Here is a 22828-nt window from a genome sequence, read left to right as displayed (position 1 = left end):
TGAACAACCTCTGGCTCTAGGATTTGATCCATCCGCCTGCTTCAGGCTCGAACTATCAAAGCCAGGGTTATTCTCAGTTGATGGGATCTGTTCCCTGTCATGGAGGGCGGGGCTATCTCTCTTATGCACGTCTGAGCCTGAGCTAACCCTGCTGTGACTTGACCCTTCAGCTCATTAGTGTCCAGCCCTCCAACTCTCCACAGCTCATCCACTTCCCTCACCGAGAGGTTGTGGCGAACCAAGTTATGGCTCCCCAACTGGTAGAGGTTCCCTGACCTCAGGAACCTCTACCAGTTTTGAATAACTCGTAACTCAGTTTTTAAAATAACGGATTTTATCTCAGGATGGCGCCTGACTGTTGCCCCTCTACCCAGGTGTGTGAACAAAAGGTATTTCTCTCCACCACTGACCCATCCAAATGAGAAATTACTGCCGCAGCAAAGCCTATGACGGGATCTGAGCCTCATGAGAGGTGCAGGCTTGCCCTGTGACTGGAAGCTGTCCCCTCCGCCTACTGGGGAACAGCGTGGGGTAGGCTGCATTCATCAGTTACTTCCCTGCATGGGGGAGGGGTTATTTTCTGCCCCCCCCCCCCCCCCCCCGTTCCTTTCACTCCCTTCCAGGGTTCTGAAGCTCCTCTTAGCTTTCTTTCTGGGATAAAGTGTATTTTTTCTTATTCTGATCCTCCACTTGACTTGCTTATTCAGAGGTAGCCTCTAGTCAGCCATTTTTACCCTCAAATGTGTATTTCATAAGAGCATAATATTGTAGCAATACAAAGAATATCAGAGTAGGTAAAGGGAAGGCTTGAGTTCATGGCTGATGTTGCCTTTGTTCCTCAGCCTGTCAGAGGCCCCTATCATTCCTTAACCCCACCAAACAGAGACAAAACCCAAAGACATTTTAGCCAATTTAATGGTTCCCTCACTAGTGGGTAAAATACCTCTTTGATATGAAGTCTACATTGGAATAAACTGTGTTCTTAGAAATTTAAAAATTATGCCATGATATCTTTGGTTTTGAAGAAAATATCCAAAGTTACATGACTTGCCCTGGAAATTCAAGGTGAGTGAGTGCGATAATTTCTCCCCAGTAGTCCAATTTCAGACTGCCCCGTGGGTCTGTGAATCTGAAGAAAAAGACTGACAGACCTGTGGCTACACAGATGCACTTTATTTTTTGGTGATGCTTTACTGCTCTAGTGTGGTAGGAAGAACAGCTGGGTCCCCACAAAGTTGGCCATATGTATGGGCTAGGGCAAAACTGACTTCATCTCGGCTTGATGTACCTGGCTTAAGTTAGTATCAGAACCAGACACATTCCAAAGCCCCCAAAGAGTGCTCTAATAATTTATCCACTTATAATCTGCTGAGAAACTATGCAGGAAAAACTCAATAGTTACTCAAAGACAATCATGATGGTTACAACTCAAGATGGTTCTAGCCATGCCAAGCTGAGTCCCTATAAATACTGTTGACTACATGAGCCATTTTAACCAGAACAGCAGGACAAGTCCTTTAAATATCTATAAAAATAAATGCTTAGAGCCTCCTAGGTGGTCACTGGGGAAGGCAGAAGAAAGTGGCTGGCAATACATGCCCTCCTTCTCAAGCAATGGCTTGGTTCCCAGGTCTTATGGTTGGCCTCAGGCGTTTTATGCACTCCTGAACTCTTGGATCACTGGGGTTGGCACAGATCTGGTTCCTCCTCCTGGCAACAAAGCTGGAGAAAAAGGGGAAGATAGATTACAAACAGAGGTCTCTAGTAAATAGAGAAGGGAACCCCATCTTCTGGACCCTCCGAGGCTCCACTCAACAATCTGTTCTTTCTAGGAGATGACTCAGACCACCTCCTCTCCAGGGTCTTTTCTAGGCCTGTGAGATTCCCTAATGGAGTGACTCAGGCAGTCCCCTTCTCTACACCCTGAAGTATCCTTCCGCTTACCTGGTGAGATCCAAGGATGGGTCTTTTCTGGAAGCCTATCCACTAGGTCATCTAGGATCCTGGAGGCTCCCCCTCTCCCTCCCACACAATCAGTGTGTTTGACACTTACATGATGCCTGGCTTGATGCACCCACCACTAGTTGGAAAATAGGACACAAATCTCGAACACGGGATCCGTGAGACATAGGAGAAGCAGCAGTCTGAAGAGCCATGAACGCCTGTAGGAAGACAAAGGGCCACTCAGGAGCCAAGTTGTTACTCTCGAGAGTCCTGTGGAGGTCTTGTGGAGGGTGAGAAGGCCCAGGATTCAGGACATGCTTCTGCTCTAAGCAGCTGGACTTAGGGCACCCAGGTCATATGGAGAGAGGGCGTCACTGGAGTGAGTCCCCATGGCCATGCTGCTCTTCCCAGAGATGCTTGCCATCCTCAGGGCCCTTCCATCCTGTTCCATCAGTAGGGGAGGTGAAGCTACAGTACACTATCCACCCAATCCTTTAAAATTGGTCATATCTGGCCATTTACCTTGATGAATTACTGGAGGTTTAAAGTGATAAATTTCACTCCTCTCTTCTTCTAGTATTGTATCTGAAAGAAACAGACAAGGCGAGGGAAAGAAATTTGTGGTTGGTCAAGGCGAGGGAAAGAAATTCGTGGTTGGTAGCGTTATATTAGCCCCTCCATTCACCACATATCCCACCCTCAGGTTTTGGTGAATGAGGAATGATCTTGCCATTCTGCCCAGGGCGGCCTTGAACCCTCAATTATACAGACTCGGCCTTTTGAGTGCTAAGAGTACTGTGTGTACCAACATGCCCTACTCCCTTTCTCCCATCTGATGGCAGGCAGGCTCTGTTACTGGATCTCTGCTAACCTATCTGGGTTGAAGGTCTGCCTCAGGCTAGTGTGTCTTTTTGCTATGAGATTTTTCCCTGCCCTATAATCCTTCAAAAATATTTGAGAAATAAAAACATTCTATAGATTCTGAAATCCTAAAAACCAGCTGCAAATCTAACACAGGTAAGTTAACTGAAAGTGCATTGTGTGATAGGTCACATGTGTCTACACATCTGGAATCTATGGGACTCTAGAAACAAATTTTCTAGCAACCCATTTGGTGGTATGATGTCCTTTATAGTGCAGTGAAGGGATTTTTTTGTTATTTTTTTTTACTTTGTTCCATTAGTACAAAGATACACATATATTATAGGAACATTACTTTGTTTGATTACAGTACACTTCCTAGATCAGATCTAGGATAAGGAACAGTCAGGTGTGTGTGTGTGTGTGTGTGTGTGTGTGTGTGTGTGTGTGAGAGAGAGAGAGAGAGAGAGAGAGAGAGAGAGAGAGAGAGAGAGAGAGAGAGTGTGATGTGGGTGTGCATGTGGAGGTCAGAAGACAATTTAATTTCGTGGATTAGTTCTCTTCTTCCACCTTTATGTAGGTTCTGGGGTCTAACTCAGGTCATCAAGCTTTCTTTACTACTGAACCATCATGCCAGCCCCATGTAAATATATATTTTTAATTATATTTTTGCTTATGCATTTTCCTGTTTTTATATCCCAACTGAAGTTTCCCCTCCCTCCTCTCCCCTAGACCCTCCCCCATCTACCCTCTCCCCCACAATCCACTCCTCCTCTGTTTCTCTTCAACCATTTAAATAATTTTTAAGTGTCCAGTTTAATGGTATCAAGTAATTCCAACTAGTGTGTAACTACCACCCCACCCACTCATAACTTCTCCATCCTGCAAAACTGAAATTCAGAACCCATTAAATATTACCTCCTATCTTTCCCCCTCTCAGCTTAGCAATCATCACTTTACTCGCTCTGTGTGATTTCTTTTTTAAAGACCAGGTGTTGCTGTGTTGCTCAGACTGACCTCAAACTCAACCCTCCCACCTCAGCTTCCCAGCAGCTGGAATTACAGGCGTGCACCACCATGCCTCTTTTGTCTTTACGAATCAGCTTCTTTAAGCATGGCAATGGAACCAGGCAGCACTAGCCCTTCGTGACTGGCATATTCCACTCACCATACCAATTCCTCAGTGTTCATCCATTTTTGTTGCACACACCAGAATGCCCTTCCCTCTCAACACTGAGTAATATTCCCCTGCAGAAGCATGCCAGTTACACTTTACTTATCCACTCATCTGCTGATGGATAGGTAGAATGGCTCCTCCTTCTGTGTGGTGTAAATAATTCCACTATGAACATGAGTGTATCAAAATTTTTCCATGTATCTACTCTGAAGTTTTTTGGTCAATACCCAGAAGTGAAATGGTTGTGTTATATTAACTTACTAAAACTCTACTTCTGCATTGCAAAGCTCATGTAGCGCCAGAGATTCCAGATCAAGATTTCTAAACCTGCCTTATTAGGCAGATGCACCTCAACCAGCCCTTCCTTCCTCCCTTTCTGCCTTCTTCTCCCTCCCTCCCTCCCTCCTTCCCTCCCTCCCTCCTTCTTTCTCCTTTCTTTTCTCTCTCCTTCACTGCTCTCTTTGCTAACTTGAAGTTACGTTATCCTAGCCGAAAAGGTAGCTTTTTGTTGTTGTTGTTGTTGTTGTTGTTGTTTTTCGAGACAGGGTTTCTCTGTGTATCATAGCCGAAAAGGTAGCTTTTGTTTGTTTTTCAAAACAGGGTTTCTCTGTGTAGCTTTGCGCCTTTCCTGGAACTCGCTTTGTAGACCAGGCTGGCCTTGAACTCACAGAGATCCTCCTGCCTCTGCCTCCCAAGTGCTGGGATTAAAGGCGTGCGCCACCAATGCCTGGCCGAAAAGGTAGCTTTGAAAGTTGATATTTAAGCTGTGTGTGGTGGTGTGCACCTTTAATCCCAGCACTTGGGAGGCAGAGGCAGGCAGATCTCTCTGAATTCGAGGGCAGCCTGTCTACAGAGCCAGTTCCAGGACCCCCAAGGCTACACAGAGAAACCCTGTCTTGAGTTGCCCCCCCCCTCCAAAAGAAAGTTGATATTTAGTGGCTGGAGAGATGCCTCTGCTTTTACAGAGGACCAGAGTTCAGTTCTCAGCACCCACGGCAGGGGGCTCATATTGCATGTAACTCCAACTCCAGGGGATCCAACACCTAGCCTCTGAAGGTATCTGCCCACATATGTGCATGCCCACACTCAGACAAAATAAAACATGCATGAAAATAAAACAAATCTAACTAAAAAATTGGTATTCATTTCTTATATCAAAACATAAATAAATGCTTTTGGCAGCAACTCATCCAACAATTGTTTTCCAGTGTTCTTAGCTTATTCCTTTTGTTGAGTTGGTCTACCACATTTGGAGCAGAAGCAGAGTGGAGTGGAAACAGAGTCAACCATGGAAAAATGTCCTGAAATACAACTGAAGCACTAGAGACTCCTTCTTGTCATCATCCCCTAAGCAACAATATAATGAGTATTCACTGGCATTTAACTTGTTTGAAGTCTTATGAATGGCTCGAGTTTTTTATGCACAGATGAGTATGTGCATGGGACAGGAAATCTGTGGATTTTGATATTTACATGGGGTGGAGGAATCATGACGCCAGGACACCAAGAGATGGTGTAGTCAGCTTGGCTTACATAAAGGAGGCCATGTGGATACATTGTTACGTGTTTCACCTGTTCTAGGTGGAGCTTGCAAAACCCAGGAAAGATCCTAAATGACTGACCCCACCTTTTTATATCCCATTCTAGGATAGCTTCTACTCCAGTTCCACCGCTTACCAGCCTTCATCTTAAGGCTTTGACTTCTATGATTCAGTTTTCTCATTTATAAAGTGACAGCAGTCACAGCAATAGAGAAAAAAATATAAAATCACCGATAGTCTGCTGTTTTCCCCTATGAAAAAGGCAAATTTCCATTGTTTAATCCCACAGGCTTGTTAGGAGGAATCAATGTGCTAACAGCCATAAGACAAACAGAACGGTAGCTGTCCAACACACAAGAAGTGCTGGATGTGCATTTGTCAAATAAAAGACTAGCATGGCTAAACGATTTGGGGTAGAGTTGATCACCTGCCCATCTCACGTCTCCAAAATGATAGAGTTATTGGAGGTGGTGTCTGATACTTTATTTTGTAAGTCTGCTTCCCTCAGACTTAGAATTTCATTCCAGTTCTTTGGAGTTAGCACAGTCAGCTAGCGAAACGTATCAAACATAATTGCTTCCCCAAATGAGACCCAGCTTCTGTGCCTAGTTTCCTCCAGGGTCTAAAGGCTGCAGACAGAGGCAGGTCTGTAACCTGATGCTGTTTATAAGTAAATCCCATCACTATGTCAAGGATGTAAAGTATTTCCAGGAGGGCAGGGGTCTCCTTCTCTGTCCCCTCCCCAGTTCTGAAGCTCCCACAGACTTGCCCACTGGGTGAGCAGGCTCAATGAACTCACCGTGTATGATCCCAGCCTGGGATCCAATGACAGCCACAAGTATAAAGAATGAAATGACAGTCGCCGAGTTCCTCATCCTCCTGAAAGGCAGGCCCAGCTGTTCTGAGGATTTCTGCTCACTGCTCCCTGATGCACTGGCCTGCCCTGGTATTTATATGCTAGGAGGATCAGGAAGTCCCAGGGTAGAACTGAGAATGCTGTTCCTGCCTATATAATACTCGACATGCTAGTTCTAAAAGAGGGAACAAGACTGAAATTGCAACAGGAAGTAGAAGACCAAGAATGCAACAGGAAGTGGGTGCAAAGGTTACGGTGGGCTAGAAAGCCAGGGAAAAGAAAGGGATGTGGGACTTCTTACTCAGAAGTCTTCTTGAAGATTGAGGCCTGCTGGTGACCACAGCTAGTAAGTGGTGGAATCAGGGTAGGAGCTAGCCTGGAAGTGAGTATGGAAAAACATGATCATTTGGGATCTTTCTGGTTTTTGCAAACTCCACCCAGAACATGTGAAGCATGTACAAGCTGAGAGTCAAGAATTCCAGCATAATTAGCAACAAAAAAAGTTGCCTATAGAGACAACACTCCTTGTATACAGAGATATTTTAAATAAGAATGTTACTATAGCAATGGATTATGCTGCTTATATACTTATTAAATAGCAATGAACTGTGTTCAGTAATATTTGACATTTAAGTATGGACTAATTCCCTTCTCAGATGTGAATGTGGAATTTTTCTGAGAATCTTAGAAATAAGACTATAAATTTCATTATAGTGAAAATGTATCTTAACTTCCTTGTCAGATCCTCATGACCTAGGGCATTACCGTACCAGCTGCAATCCTACCCAGTGTACCCCAAGAGCCGCTCTGTGATCTCATTTACTGAAAAAGAGAAAATAAAACTCTTAGCAGCCCTTTGGGATGTAACTTCAGAGGCCGACAAAATTATGTGTGGCTGTCGTAATAACTTAACTCTAACTTAACGGTGACTCTCTTAGGAAGCCCAGGCTACACCTGAGTGTGTACTGTTCATACTCATATTTCCTAAGTGTCTCTGTTCATACTCATATTTAAGTTTATGCTTAAAAAATTCTCTTCTTAATAAACTCCAATCCTAGGGCCGGAGAGATGGCGTAATTGTTAAGAGCATAAACTGCTGCTACCGAGGACCAGAGTTCAGTTCTCAGCACCCACAATGGGGAATTTACAATTGCCTATAACTCCAGCTCCAGAAGGATTTGACTAATACCTCTGGCCCCTGTGGGAGCTTGCACAAGTGTGCACCTCACCCACACAAGACACAATATAGATACATGATTAATAATAGTAAACAAATCTTAAAAAAAAACAAACCTCCAACTCTGCTTCATATTGCCTGCCTCTGAAATTCTTTTATGAGATGCATTTAAGCTTCTCCTGTGCTAAGGTCTCCAAAAAGAACTCTCCAGACAGCTGGGTAGTGGCACACACCTTTAATCCCAGCACTGGGGGGGGGGGGGGGCAGAGGCAGGTGGATCTCTGAGTTTGAGGCCAGCCTGGTCTACAGAGTGAGTTCCAGGACAGTCAGGGATGTTACATCGAGAAACTCTGTTTCAAAAAGCCAAATCAAAACAAACAAAAAACAAAAGAGCCAAAAAACTCCCCAGGCTGGTACAGGTAGCAGCAGGGAGCTGTGTGTCCAATTCATACCCTACTACCTACTGCTACTGACATCTTTCCTGGTGACTGCAAAGGGACCATGTCTGAAGCAGTGGTGGTGAATTTCCTTGACAACCACTTAGCTCCTCTGCTCTACCCTTTCGGCTTACACATCGCTCTCATTTCTTTCTCTCTGTTTCTGGCCAGAGACTCACACAGTGTTTGATGAGTAACACTGGCCTTGAAGACAAGAATCTCCTAGGAACCGTCCGTACTGCTCTCCTGGTCAGATGGAATAATCAGGGAGGTTCAAAAGGACACCACTCTAAGGACTGTTCTACCGGTAACTTGCACCACTGTTTGGCCTCTGGGAGAGCCATTGGAGACCCTGTTGGTGTGAACTGACCATGGTGTGACACCCAGAGTCCCAAACCTCGTTAAACAGTGTGTGCTGTATCCGAAACACACCAGGAAAGGCTGTTTCTGTGTGTGACATGCTCTAGCCCCTCTCTTTTGGATCCTGAAATCTTCCCACTAGTCCTCTCAGATGTTGCTATTTTCTGTGAGCCTAGTCACCTCAGATAAAGGGAACTGGGCAATCTCCTCACCAGTGTTTTACAGCCAAAATGTTCTTCTGCTGAAGATTCTGATCCCATTTTAATTCCAGAGTCTCACCAGAGGATGCTTTGAGGCTTCTAGAACCTATCAGTGCCCTAACAGGCAATTTTAGACTCCGTAATTCTCCTTTCCTGAGAAGGTTAAAACCCCATCTGTTGAATGTAACTGCGAAGAGACACAGTTCAGAGAAGGTCTCCAGGGAAGCCTGGGCAGAAATTCTTCACCTGCGCTTTAGTCTGTTCACGACCCTGAGAGACAGGTTGTTAGACTGTCCAGTCCAGGCTGATTTCCTTTAGAAACACGAGCACAGGGACATAGTTTAGTCTCGGAGTAAGTTAAAAAGTGGGGGACTGTGGCTCAAAATAATATTCAGTAAATTTTACGCTGTAAAGGCGTCACCTCTCCCTCTGTAGTTCAGCATTTAGAACAGGAAAAAGGTATTAAGTTCCGCTCAAGTGTCACATTTTAGCTTTCACTGGCTGTCTACCCGAGCCCCGTCGGTAATGAGCTCAAGCTCCATGCCATTGAGACGCATTCTTTCTAGCTTTTGTTATTAAGGGTTGTACATGTGGAGGCACAGACTTTAGACTAAGGACTGTTTAGTGCCGTGGAGGAAATAATCAGACCTCACAGATGATAAACGTCCATGAAAGCTACGGAATCTTTGGTCTATTTTTATGTACAGCTGATCATGTGTGCCGTCTGCGTGTGTGCTGTGTTCATGTATTATTTACATGGCACCAAACTGTCTTAGAAGATAAATGCTTGTCCGTGTAAACAGAAATGTTCAATTAGGTCAAACTCTTTTTAGCTCGTAATATGACAGGACTTTTAGAAGAACACAAGTCCTGGCCTTGGCAGCCCCGGCAGGTTTAGCTTGGCTACTGTTTCTCATTCACCAGTTAAAGAGATGAGTTATGGTGAACTTTAGATTTAAATAGAGAAGGGATTAAAACACTAGACAAAAAGGTGTGTGTAACTCGGCAGTCCCCGTCAAGCTGTGACCTTGTTGGTTTTCCCCTGTTCTGGTCCTGCAGTGTGGTTAAAATAACTCCTTATTGCTTGGAGGGACAGCTGGCGTTCAGGGGGTAATTGCTCGTGCTCCAGGGTGTGGCCCACTTTCACAGATGATTGCTCTCATCTGGAGCTGGGCCTGTTGGGTTTTATTCTTCCTGGAATCCGAGGCTTTGAACAATAGCTCCTCTTTGTACTTTCAGTCTTCCTGGGGTGGTTAAGGTGCTCCCCTGTGAGATAAGTAGGTCACAGAGAGAAAGGGGGACAGATACACAAAAGGAAGGCTTTGTCCTGCTGCGGGCTGCCTTCTGGGCCCAAATAAAGCTGATGCTTTTTGACAAAAGCAGTTCCTAAGTGCCTGTGGCAGTAGCATTAAAGTCCCTGACAAATCCATTAACTTACATTTGTTAGAAGGAAAAACATAAGTGTCTTTAAGTTATTAACACGTTCTGCCTATGTTACAGATATGGCTTCATGGGTTTTCACAAAAATATAGTTATTAAGAAAGAAATATTTTCTAAACTTTGTAAAAAGAAAAGAAAAAAGCAGAATTATCAAGTATGAAAGAGAGAGTTGGAAGGCTGTAGGTTTAGAAATGTATGTTGGGTAAAGAAACCTTAAAAAAAAGGAAATGCTTTAGGTAAACGAGGATTTTAGGTAGTAACTTCGACCTAAAATAAAAGGATTGTTCCAAAATGAAATAGAAAGGAGTGTGGACAAAACCAGAAAGTGTAAGCACATTGCAGAAGTAAGTTTAAGTAAGTGTAATGAAAGGACCTTTTTTAAAAAATCTATTTTGTCAGTTGCTCTGCAGGCAGACAATGGGACCCCAAATTAACTTTTAAATTTGTCTTTTGAAGTTTTCAACCACAGAGAAAATTTTATTTGCAGTGCAAAATGCCCGGGGGAAGCAACTGCAGCCACACCGGTTGTCGGCTTTAGCCCTGGAGAATACTACACTTCCCCAGGCAGATAAGAACCTGCCCCCTTAGAGAAGCCCCAGGCCAAGAGGATTCTAACAGACCCATGGGTGCCACAGCTGTTGTTAGCCTGGGCACTGCAAGGGTCTAAGAATCCCAGGGCATTACCTCCTCTATTAAGCAGGCAACTATGGTAAGGGAGGGGGCTGTCCCACTCCCCAAAGGGAGGGTGGACCTTCTGAAAGTGTCCAAAGTGAATTCCTCTCCAAGCCCCTGCCAGCAAACACTGAGGGGCGTCAGGTGACTCCTGATACGGTGGACAAAAATATTAATTTTCTGGAGTTGGAGAGGTGGCTCAGTCGTGGACCTGAATCTGGTTCCCTACAACCACCTGGCACTCCAGTTTCAAGAGACTGGACACCCTCTTCTGGAGTCTGGGGCACCTGCCCTTACCTCTCCACCTACATGGAATTAAAATGTGATTTTTCTTTTCAACACTGGCCTTTGTTGTGTCCCTCCACTGTTACTCAGGACCCCAAGGAAGCATGTGCAGTAACTAGTGTCAGTGGACAGACATCAAAGTCAAAGGTGTCATTAGTGTCAGTCCTGGCCTTGGGATTGCCCTAAAACATGACCCCTAAGAGTCCCACCCAGAGCCAGCAAAGGTGGCTTAGCAGGCAGAGGCCCTTGCCACTCCAGTCTGATGACCCGAGTGTGACTCCCAGATCGCATGTAAAGCTGGAAGGAGAAAACCCATTTTACAGAGTTGTCCGCTGACCTCCACATAATGTGCCATGGAATGCACACACACACATGCATAATAATAATAGTGGTAATAATAATAAATGTAAAATTCCAAATAAACTGTATGGTAGCTGGGATGCTTACAAACTGTGACAACTGCACTATGCTTTGGGGCCACGCATGGGTTCTGCGACCTCTCATCCATAATCATTAAACACAGAAACAGGAAACACGAGATCCACTCACTATGAATGGCTCGTGGGCCCACTTAAGAGAGCAAGAGGATCTTCCTAAACAACTATTGAGAGACTTCATGACTCATAGCATCTCAAAAGACAGTCATTAACTGTCCTACTCACTTGTGCCTTTGAGGAAAAAAAACCAAAATTCCACAGTCCAAAAATGTCATATGGGCCTATGCTTTCCTTCTCTTTAATAACCCAAGAGCTTAAGCAAAATTACCACCTTTACATAACCTAGGACAGAGGACAGGAACATTCCAAGGAAAAGGTTGACAAGCAGATTTCACTTAGATACTTCCCTGTCAAGGGTACAGATATCTTCTGATGGAGGCTGGTGCTTTTTCAGGCTGGATACAGGCCTTACCGCGCTTCCCTCCACCCCCTCAACCCCCACTCCCCCCACCCCACCCCTCCGTCAAGCCGTGAGGAACTGAAAGGCTAGCAAGGAATCCAATCCATTGAGTCTCCACAGTCTCAAATGTGTCTTGGAGATAAGGCTACTTATCTTGAAAACTGTTCAAAGAAACTTAAAAATTCTTCTCAAGCAAGAGAAAAAGACACGCTAACCTCTTAAATGCAAAGGGAGCCCCATTTGTTACGGCAGCCTCACTGTGCGTTGCTTGGACTCACGTTGATGTTTTTCTCTTAGGCGCTCAGTGCACACTTGGTGATTGCAGTCTCACACAATTTTCCCCTTTGATCAACCCCGCCATGGGATTCCTTCTTGTCTCAGTATTAGTGTCTCAGTATATAGTGAACACAGGATAATGGGGGTAGTAGGTCCTCAGTCCTCTGAGATTCACACACTCAAATTAAGGCCCTGCTGTTCTCGGTGCTAATTTTGGGATCAGGCATAACAATCACTTATTGTTTATATGGCTTGATATCCAGCTAATACCCTCTCTTCCAGATTCCCATGGAAGGACAATCCAAATCTGCAAGCCCAGGTCCTTCCTGTATTCCCTTCCACTTTATACCACACAGGCTGAGACTTAAAAAAAAGATCGTGTGTGTGTGTGTGTGTGTGTGTGTGTGTGTGTGTGTGTGAACATGACTGTGCTCACAGAGGTCATTGTGTCTCCTGGAGCTGGAGACACAGGTGATTATGAACCACCTGATGTGAGTGCCAAGAACCTAGCTTCCATCCTTTGGAAGAGCAGCAAGCATTCTTAACTGCCGAGCCGTCTCTCCAGCTCCCCGGTTGAGACTTTTGAACTCTTTTTTTTTTTTTTTTTGGTTTTTCGAGACAGGGTTTCCCTGTGTAGCTTTGCGCCTTTCCTGGATCTCGCACTGTAGACCAGGCTGGCCTCGAACTCACAGAGATCCGCCTGGCTCTGCCTCCCGAGTGCTGGGATTAAAGGCGTGCGCCACCACCGCCCGGCTTTTTTTTTTTTTTTTTAATTTTTTATTTATTATGTATACAGTATGTATACAGTGTTCTGTTTGCATGTATCCCTGCAGCCCAGAAGAGGGCACCAGATCTCATTACAGATGGTTGTGAGCCACCATATGGTTGCTGGGAATTGAACTCAGGACCTCTGGAAGAACAGCCAGTGCTCTTAACCTCTGAGCCATCTCTCCAGCCCCGACTTTTGAACTCTTAATAGGCAGGTTCTACATCCCTGTTCAGCAGTGAAGAAGCTAGGAAAATGGTTCTTTGTCATCAACTGCTAAGATTGAAAGCTCAAAGTCTCACAGGGGAAACTGAGTCAGGATAGACAAGGTAATTTAAGGAGAAATAGAAGAGGAAAAGAGAACCTCACGGTGGAGTCTGGTTGAGACTTTTGCCAGCAGAGAGGCAAGAATTCCAGCGCCATTGAAAGTTGTCGTGAAGACTGCCTACACAAAGGCAATATTCCCTGTGTATAGAGATACTTCAAATAAAAACGTGTCTTACGGACCCTGTGACCCAAAGCTTTACTTTATCTACTGAAATCCTACCCAGTGTTCCCCAGGTACTGACCAATGATCTCATTCAGTGGAGAAGGAGTTCCTTAGCAACGCTTTGATATGTAACCTCAGAAGCTACCACAGATAGACATCTCATTACTACTCTAAGCCACGCAAGCCTGACTCACTGGAGAAGTGTCTGCCCACACTTGAGAGTGTACTATCCTTCTACATGTTCATCTTCCCGTTAACAACCAGGCTTAAATTGATGTTAAACTTCTTTTTTTTCCTCCATACATTTTTTTAAAAAATAAATCTACACTATATATTTTGACCATGTTATCCCCTCCCCCAGTTCCTCCCAGAATCCTCTTCACCTTCCTACCCATTCAACTTTATGTTTTTTCTATCTCTTTCAAAACAAACAAGAAACAAAATAAAAAACAAAAAGAAAAGAAACACACAAAAAACAAAAGGAACAAATATCAATAAGACCGCTCCTCCGCACTGAGTCAGCATCTGAAGACTCAGGCTTGTGTCCCTGGCTTCCACTTTCACGGCTTGTATGAAGATGACTTGACGGTCTGTTTGGAGTTCCTCAACTGTCCTAATGGGTACAGGCAGAGGAGATATTTTAAGGAGGATTCCCTTCTCAGAGGTTCATTTAGCCTGAGTAGTTCTTTTCACTTCTTTAAGACTTGACCAACCCCACGTTCCCAGCAGCCAGTACGCCTAGGGAGGCCACCACAGGGACTCTCTCATTTGTAGACCTGGCCTTGTGGTTCTTCTCACACTGTCTGTAGATTATATTGTTTCTCCTTTTGTCTATATTCCACATCTGATTCATAAACAAATTCTGACTTGGCCCTCAAGAACATATCTAAAATTTTATTTCTCCTTGAAAGAAAAGCTGTTTCTTCTGTAACTGGAATGCCAGAGCACATCACTGCCTGTCACTTGCAGATTCCAGTCAACAGAGACAAGAACCTAATCTTTAAAACTGTGCTTTGTGGGGCTCAAGAGTTGACTCGGCCGCTAAGAGTACCTGTTGCTTTTGTTGAGGACTGGAGTTTGGTCTCAGAACCCACATTCGGTGGCTCACAACTGCCCGTAACTCTAGCTTCAGGGGATCTGACTCCCTTTTCTGGCCTCCGTGGGTACTGCATACATGTGGCACCCCACCCCTCCATACATACACACACATAAATTTAAGAAATATTTTTAAAACAGTGCCTTATTCAGACAATCTGAGAAGATAGTAGATTAACACCCTAAAAAAAATCCCCAAATATGCATTTCTTATTGCTCATAATGTCACACTCCTCAGCACTGCCTCTTCCTCCCCTTGGCATGAACCACCCTTGTCTGTCACCAGAATTATTGCAAAAGTCCTCCACCTTGTCTCCACCTCTTCTTCTTTCTCTCTTATCAGCATTGTGGCCACAGAGATCCTGTTAGAGTCACAGATCAAATGAATCCTGTGTGAAATCCTGCAATGGACTTAAGAAACAAAAACAAAAAAACACTCATCATTGTGCAGCCCAGTCTTTATGATAAGCTAACATCCCTAGCCATCCCTGTTTGGTCTGTTTTCACAACCTGTCACCCTTCCCTGCCTTCAGAGGGTCCCGATCATGCAGGCTGCTCTAGTCTGTGACTTTCCATTTTCCCTGGCTATATTGCTTGATTCTCTCTCAAATACTCTCAGGCATGCCTGCTTGCCTGCTCATCTCACCATCATTTTAGTTAGTCATTACTTAACCAAGCCATCTAACTATCAGCTCCCCTGCCTAGCTACCAAATTTCCCTATATATTTAACACTCTCTAATGTGCTACGTATTTTACTTCTGAAGCTTCTAATGGCTGCCTCTCCTGCATGACTCTCTGCAGTTCCCCTGGCTCTCTGTACTCTGGGTATCCCTGAAAGCAGAGCACAATAACTATTAGGTGCACTTCGTTGATGTGGGAAATATTTCAGGGAGCAGGGATGGAGGACTAGACCAGTTTGGGGATTTGTGCCAGACTGGACTTGAACTGATATCCTCCTGATACCAGCCATCCAAGTGCTGGGACTATCCTCAGGGGCCACCATGCCTAGCTGGGTTTTTAAAAAGAGGACTATGAAGTTTCACCTGGGAGAATGAAAAGGAACACATTTAGCACCTTTTTGTTTGTTTGTTTGTTTTGTTTTGTTTTACACATGTGGTACTTTAAAAACATAGCTCCAGGGGCTAGAGAGATGGCTCCATGGGTAAGAGAGCATACAGCCTTGCAGGGGTGCCTAGTGTGATTTCCAGCATCCATGCTGGGTGGTTCATAACTGCCTGTGACTCCAGCTCCAGGGAATCTGATGCCCCTGGTCTCCATTGGCACTGCATTCTTGTATACACACACACACATACACACACACACACACACACACACACACACACACACACACACACACACATAAAATAAATAAAATACTTTAAAAATTGTAAAGTATGACTACAAATTCTTAGACACACCTCGTATTGAGCAATAGAGCTTGTGTCTTTCCCCTTGAAATCAAGAAGACTTATGACCTGTTTAATCATCAGAGAATATCACATGGCCTCTAAGGCTCATTCATAGAAAGCCCTGGAACATCAGCCTCTGTCACTGGAATACTCGCTTTTGATGCATTCACCTACTAGGCGAGGAGGCTGCCTAGCTTGGAGAAGTCACATGCTTGGTAGAAGGTAGTTCTAAATGAATGTGGCCTTCAAGTCATCTCAATCTATCTTCTAAAACTGTGAGTGGGGAAGACTCTAGATCTACAGGTCCAACATTTTGATGAGGAGCCTAATGTGGCTACTGAACACTTGAATGGTGCAGTCTAGATCAAATTTCACTGAAAGTGTGACCTACATACACACTGGGTGTCAAAGACTTAGTACCTCACGTAAAATGTAAAATATCTCAATAATTCGGCACACTGATCATATGCTGAAGTGGCAATATATTGAATACACTACATTAAATACAATATTATTAAAAATGAATTTCATCTGTTTCTTTTTACTTTTTAAACTACAGCTGCAGGAAGTCTGAGTATGTGGCTCAGTTGGTAGGATGTGCAGGATTGACACTTCAGCATCAGGTAAAACTGACATGGTAGTCCATGCCTGTAGTGCCGGCACTCAGGAGGTAGAGTTAGGAAGATCAAAAGTTCAAGGCTAGCTTCTGCTATATAACAAATTCCAGCCCAATCCAGAACTCATGAGACCTTTCTCTCTCTCACACACACAAAGAACCTACAACAATTACTCGTGTGATTTGCCTTAAAGTTTTACTGGGCAGCACTGGTCTAGATAATTCCAGTTGCCAATCATTTGAGTCGTTTCTTGCTACTTGTGCCTTAAGTTGGGACCCGATAATCATGAAGCAGAGACAAGGTCCATCCCGCTGTGCCCTGTGGGAACTTCTTTCCCACTGAATGGATGAGCATGAGCATAATGAAGCAGGTGATGCTCGGCACCACTGCCCTTTGGGTGACTTGTTCCGTGGAGAAGGATAACGGATCCCCCACCTTAAGTTCTCCATACTTCTGGTTTGTTCACACATGGATGTTGGGCATGTTTCTGAAGGTTTTATATCTCAGTATCAGAGAAGCCCTGGAACAGGAAGGAAGAGTTAGGAATCACAGGCTGAGGCAAGGCATCTCTAGGAGGGTCATCTGAGTCAAAGAATACGGATGACTGAGGCATTGGCTGTGGTATCAACTGGGAGGTATTCATGACTGCAACCCACCCTGCTTCCCTTTGATAGGTTACCGTCTTTATTATGTCCGATCTTTCCCTAAGCCTCCGTCAGGTTGGATACATTAGTTCTACCATGTTCTGGGGGAACCAAATAGTGGACTTGCCTGTCCACTGCCCAGCCCAAGAGCTCTAATCCAGTATGACCTAATGCCATGAGGAAAAAAACTGCAAATCAACCACTGGAAAGAGAAGGGCTAATTCCATGTCACTCTTACATCCTATGTGTGTTAACAATTGGAGATATAATACAATTTGCCAGCCTTTCTTTGGAGCATGTACTGCATCCCAAACTATAAGCTCCCATTCTGAAACTTATGTTATTAGCTAAGTTACCAACACTGTGTTGCAAGGTACTACCCTCCCAACCAAACTACCACCATCCTTACGAGATCAGCTGTGCCTACTTTCAAGACTTCATCATGACAGAACCTGTGGACTGTTAACATTCCTTCCTAGAAGGAGGGGGCAGGGAGGGTCATTGGACCCTCACCCGAGTATCCAGATACTCCTCTTAGCCATTTGTATGCAATTCTGTAGACTAGGGGAAGGGACATCCGTCTATGAGGATGTGGGGAAGCCATCATCCATGCTGAGTGAAGACTTCCCAGTGTGGCTGCTTTGGGGTCACCCACACTCCTGCCAGTAACCCCTCACCCCTGCTTTCCGAGTAAGCCCAATAAACTCACTGGTTCCCCAGGGTAAACTGTGGTGGAATTGTACTTTGGCTTGTCATTGGGACCTTTGAATCGATGCTGCAGGCCTTCTAGACATCCCAGTACTAGTTGTTTACTGTACTTGTTTCATAACGTTGCCTAGCACACCCCGCAACTTCTGCCTTTACAGAAATACCAAATATCCTGTCAACATAGCCCTTACAACATCCCATGACGTGATCCTGCACAGAAAGTGATCTTATAACATTGCATGGGAGTACAGGGCAAGGGTCAGAGTATGTGAATCAAAATGTCCCCTCCTTGGGTAGCCTACTGTCAGACCTGCTGTTAATCTAGAATTTTTCTTCTAAAAAAGATTTATTTATGTGTGTGAGTGTTTTGCTTGTGTGTATGTATGTGAACCATGTGTGTGTCTGATGCCTGTGGAGGTCAAAAGAAGACCTTAAAATCCCTAGAAATGGAGTTACAGATGGTTGTGAGTCACTGTGTGGGAGCTGAGAACCGAACCTAGGTCTCTTGCAAGAGCAACAAGTGCTCTTAACTGCTGAGCCTCCTCTTTATATTATTTTATTTTATATATATATATTAGTCCTTTATATTATTATTTTCAATTTCACCTCTCATTCCTTTATTATTGGTCCATACAGCATGTGTCTGTGTCACTGATTTGTCACCAAGCCCCAGAATGGCTGTCACAAGTACAGCTCCCTGCAAAGGAAAGGGGCTGGCTGGCACTGGGTCTTCCCTGTATAAGCTGCTGTTCCTCAAGTTTCCAGTGGAGCTACTTCAGGTGCCTGAGCTCACTGGAGGAATCAGGAATTATACAGAGGCCGCCAAAGATGCCCGTGAAAGGTCGAGTTGGATGGAAGTCAAGCCAGATCCTCTGAGATGACGTAGCAAGAGCTCTCCCTACTAGGCATTACCTGTATTAAACAGTGACACTGTAGCCCAAACAATTCTTCCAGCTGTGAAGTCAAAAATGCTGGTGAGAAAAGTTCCCTTGAGCTCAGAATGTTGTCCCAAAACAAGACAAGGATCTCTCTCTCTCTCTCTCTCTCTCTCTCTCTCTCTCTCTCTCTCTCTCTCTCTCTCTCTCTCTCTCTCTCTCGCCATGAGCCATTGTCACACTCTATGGGAAAGGAGCCATAAGCATGCAGGCTTTGGAACTCTGTACAGCAGGACACATAAGGGTCTTGGTTCTAAAACCCTTCCTTACCAACAGGTGAAGAACCCTCACAGACTGAAGGATTAGTCCTTTGTTCTTTCTACATACCTGTGTCATTCAACAACAGGCCAACCCCGTGACCGTGTCTATTACTGATGAGGAAGAATGGAGCATCACCCTCTATTCTTCTAGATGGGTCCACTAGCCATGGGTCACCAAACTTCACTACTGAAGTTGATCCTCCTGTCCGTCTTCGAGTGAGTGAAGTGCTGTTCTGTCCAGGGCCTGCAGAAGCAATGTTTTTCTTGACAGTCCCAACAGCTATAAATTCTAGAGTGGGTAGACATCCTGAGACTGCAGTTCCCTTCTGTGCTGGGCCCCAGGCCTTAGGGAACTCCTCCTATCACAAACATACAGCCAGATATTGTAACAAAGTATCTGAGAAAAGCAACTTAAAGGAGCGAAGGTTCCTGGGCTCACAGTCTCATAGGCTTCAGCCCATGCTCAGCTGGCTCCATGGCTGTGAGTCTGTGGTGAAGCAGGCCATCAATGGCAGCTGAAGCATGTCCCAGAGGATGCTGCTCACCTCATGGTGGACAGTAGGTGGAGAGGTTATGAGGAGTGGCCTGAGGACAAACTATACTCTTCAAAGACACCCCAGTGACTCCCTCCAGTGAAGCCCTACCTCCTAATTGTCCATTAATCTATGAATTCTTTAATGATTGATGAGGTTAGTGCCCAGCATGACTTGCTGTAGACCAAGCTTTCATCATATGAACTTTTGGAGGGACTCCTCATAGCCTCCCCCCCACACACACCCATGCATAACAAATGTGTCAGGGAGCACAAAGGACCCAGCACTCAGGTCTGTCACAGCAGGGCTCAGTGTCCACTCATCCTCTCCTGGGATAAACAAGGAAATGCTAGCACCTTGACCATCAGTGGAAATGCCTGATGGATGCTGCCAGAGTTTCTGGGTGGTGGCGATGCATGGCTACATGTGCGGCTGTAGGGTGTGGTGGTATTGCGTTCCCCAAAATATTGTGCACCCTAATAAACTTATCTGGGGTCAGAGATAGAACAGCCACAGTATTAAACATAGAGGATAGGCAGTGGTAGCACACACCTTTAATCCTAGCATTCCAGAGGCAGAAATCCATCTGTTCAAGGATACAGCCAAGCTTGGTGACTCACGCCTTTAATCCCAGAAAGCGAGCCTTTAATCCCAGGGAGTGGTGGTAGAAAGCAGAAAGGTATATAAAGCGTGAGGAGCAGAAACTAGAAGCATTTGGCCTAGTTAAGCATTTGGCTGGTTAAGCATTCAGGCTTTTGAGCAGCACAGTTCAGCTGAGAGTCTTTCGGATATGAGGACACGGAGGCTTCCAGTCAGAGGAAACAGGATCAGCTGAGAAACTGGCAAGGTGAGGAAGCTGTGGCTTGTTCTGATCTTCCAGCATTTCACCCCAATACCTGGCCTCAGGTTTGATTTTACTAACAAGACTTTCTAACAATTCATGCTACAGTAGGGAGGAGCTGAAAACCTGGGATGGGAAGGTTGCCAAGGAAGCTGCCAAAGTCTCACCTTCCAAAAGGCAGGTACGCAGTCTCTCCTTGCTCACTGGAGACTTGTTCCCTTGGGGCGCTCTCTGCTCAGTTATCTTCTTTCCGTGTTCCAATCTATGCAGAGAAACTCACAAATCAGGAATGTACATGCAGAGGTCGCAATATTAAGCAATCATTTTTTGCTCTTAAATTGTGCATTAGCTTCATTTAATCTGGGAGCCTCCTTATGGATTCTTGCCCTGAACCATGTAAAGATGGGAACAGACCTGGCCAGGACCTATAAAGTTAGGGTGGCTGGTGAGGAGAATCCTTGGGCCACACCACTTCCCATCTGTCCTTACCACAAACCCTAGTGGTTAGAAGTCATCAGGTGCCATTTCTTCCTTGGCTGTGATCTTAAGTGACCGGACCGTTGCCTAAGGAAAGCTTTCTTTAGTACTAAGGGGAATCATGGAGCTAATCAAGCCATCTTCTTGTTTCTCTTGCTATCTGTAAGTCTGGGCTCAGGCCTTCCTTAGAGAGAAGCAAAACAAATCCAAGCAGGGCGTGGTGGTGCCTGCTTTTAATCCCAGCACTTGGGAGGCAGAGGCAAGCAGATCTGTGAGTTCTGGGCCAGTCTGATCTACAGAAGGAGTTCCAGGACAGCCAGGGCTACACAGAGAAATCAACCCTGCCTCAAAAAAACTAAAGCCAAAACAAACCAAACAACAAACAATCAAATAAATGTAAGCAGACTCTCACAACAAAGGCCCACACTGGCTGAGCTGGCCTGAGAAGAATAGATGTTCATCACCTTTAAGCCACCAGACTTCAAGGTGATGTATTTTGTAGCCGCGGCGAACTGATCATCCTCTTTGGTGGCTGTGGAAAATGGATTTGTCTTATCTGTAGGTTGGCGAAAATGATGGTTTCTCATTCAAGAAGTCGATTTCTGCTTTAAATGAAGCCAGGGCTTGCTACAGTGGGACCACACAAATGTTAGCAAAGATGCTTTATTCTAATTCAGGTAGAGATGGAGAGGAAAAAGGACGTCTCTGCATCCAAAACTGGGGAGCATTTGTGTCCAGTACGTGTGTGTGTGTGTGTGTGTGTGTGTGTGTGTGTGTGTGTGTGTGTGTGTGTGTGTGTGTGTGTGTGTGTGTGTGTGTGTGTGTGCAAGCCTCCATTTCTCTGGGATAAATGTTTAGAAGGCAATTAACACTTGACATGATCACAACTCTTGAAGAGCTGTTTTGTGAAGTGGTGGGTCTGTGTTTGTTTCTTCCGGTACCCTCTTTACTCTGAAGAGATGTGGTTCCCTTTCCTGAGGAAAACTGCCCATGCAGTAATTATTTTCCAAAGCCACAGCCCCACCCCAGCCAGTCACAATGCCTGCTTCTTTGCTGTGGCGTGGACCCACTTCCCAAGCTGGATGGTAGGGGATGCTTTGGAGGGTAGTTTTTTCAGATTGTCATAAAGGGAGAGCTGCATTGTTTGAGGCAGTGAAGGTTTGTTGATAACGATGGTATCCTGATCAACCTACAGATGCACAAACGAAGCTGACCCCAGAGTTCTATGGAGAGCTTGCCTTGAGCTTCCCACCCCCATGACACCCCTGTCATTCTGAGAGTATGAACCCATAAATTGTTTTTCCCTTAGTGCATTTTGAGGGTGCTTTATGGGGTATGAAATTAAAACTCAAGGAGCTCCCGTTTCCCATTCCTGGACTCTCTCCTGGTCCCTGCTCAGGGTTCTGATGCTTCCATTAGTTCTGAGACTCCAATATTGAGTCTATGCTGAGGCCTGGAGCCCCATGGCCTCCTTGCGTTCTGGACAGTTGGAAGTCAAAGCAGAGCTCAGACGAGAACAGAATCCAGGAACATGGGTAAGAGCAAAGAGGGGAGATGTTTAGAGTAAAATTCAAGGCAGGGCAATCCCCAAGGTCCAACAGAGGTGAGGAGTGGGGATAGGAGACTCAGTTTCCCTCTCTTGCTGCATCCTAAGCTGGGGTTCCAGCTGTGATGTAGCTACTGGCATTTGAGTTGCACTTGTGTGCATGTGAGCTATGCAGCTGCCTGTGTTCTGCTCTCGGCTTCATAGCATGGTTAACCATTGTCTTGAAATTCTTAATAGTATTTGAAAGGGGGCTCCATGCTGTCATTTTCCCCTGGGTCCTGCTTCAGATCAATGTGTAGTCATGGATACAAGTGCCATGGAGGAGGCGTCCATGTGTTGGTCTTGGGTGATGAAGCTGCGGAGTGAGAGAAGATTAGTTGAAC

General features: G+C 45.1%; 1 protein-coding gene across 1 annotated transcript; it reads right to left on the bottom strand.

Moving 5' to 3' along the window:
* Positions 1-1154: 1154 nt before the first annotated feature.
* On the bottom strand, positions 1155-6511 carry LOC128122424 (C-C motif chemokine 6-like). Its single transcript, XM_052757984.1, has 4 exons — positions 6323-6511; positions 2467-2529; positions 2054-2162; positions 1155-1722 (listed from the first exon to the last, which is right to left on the bottom strand). Exons 1-4 carry the CDS (start codon positions 6396-6398, stop codon positions 1608-1610), a joined length of 363 nt encoding a protein of 120 aa, XP_052613944.1. The 5' UTR covers positions 6399-6511; the 3' UTR covers positions 1155-1607.
* Between the last annotated feature and the right edge of the window lie 16317 nt (positions 6512-22828).

This window comes from Peromyscus californicus, unplaced genomic scaffold, assembly GCF_007827085.1.
Source record: "Peromyscus californicus insignis strain IS unplaced genomic scaffold, ASM782708v3 Scaffold_3__1_contigs__length_106647218, whole genome shotgun sequence".
Lineage (NCBI taxonomy): Eukaryota > Metazoa > Chordata > Mammalia > Rodentia > Cricetidae > Peromyscus > Peromyscus californicus.
Note: the sequence above shows the minus strand (reverse complement) of the source record. Positions and strands in the feature narration are given on the sequence as shown.

Excerpts from the sequence above, each read along its gene's own strand:
- LOC128122424 (XM_052757984.1), bottom strand. The coding sequence starts at position 6,398 with ATGAGGAACTCGGCGACTGTCATTTCATTCTTTATACTTGTGGCTGTC. Across the intron at positions 2,163-2,466 it reads ACCTCCAGTAATTCATCAAG|GCGTTCATGGCTCTTCAGAC; the intron begins GTAAATGGCCAG and ends GTCTTCCTACAG. Across the intron at positions 1,723-2,053 it reads TGCATCAAGCCAGGCATCAT|CTTTGTTGCCAGGAGGAGGA; the intron begins GTAAGTGTCAAA and ends CTTTTTCTCCAG.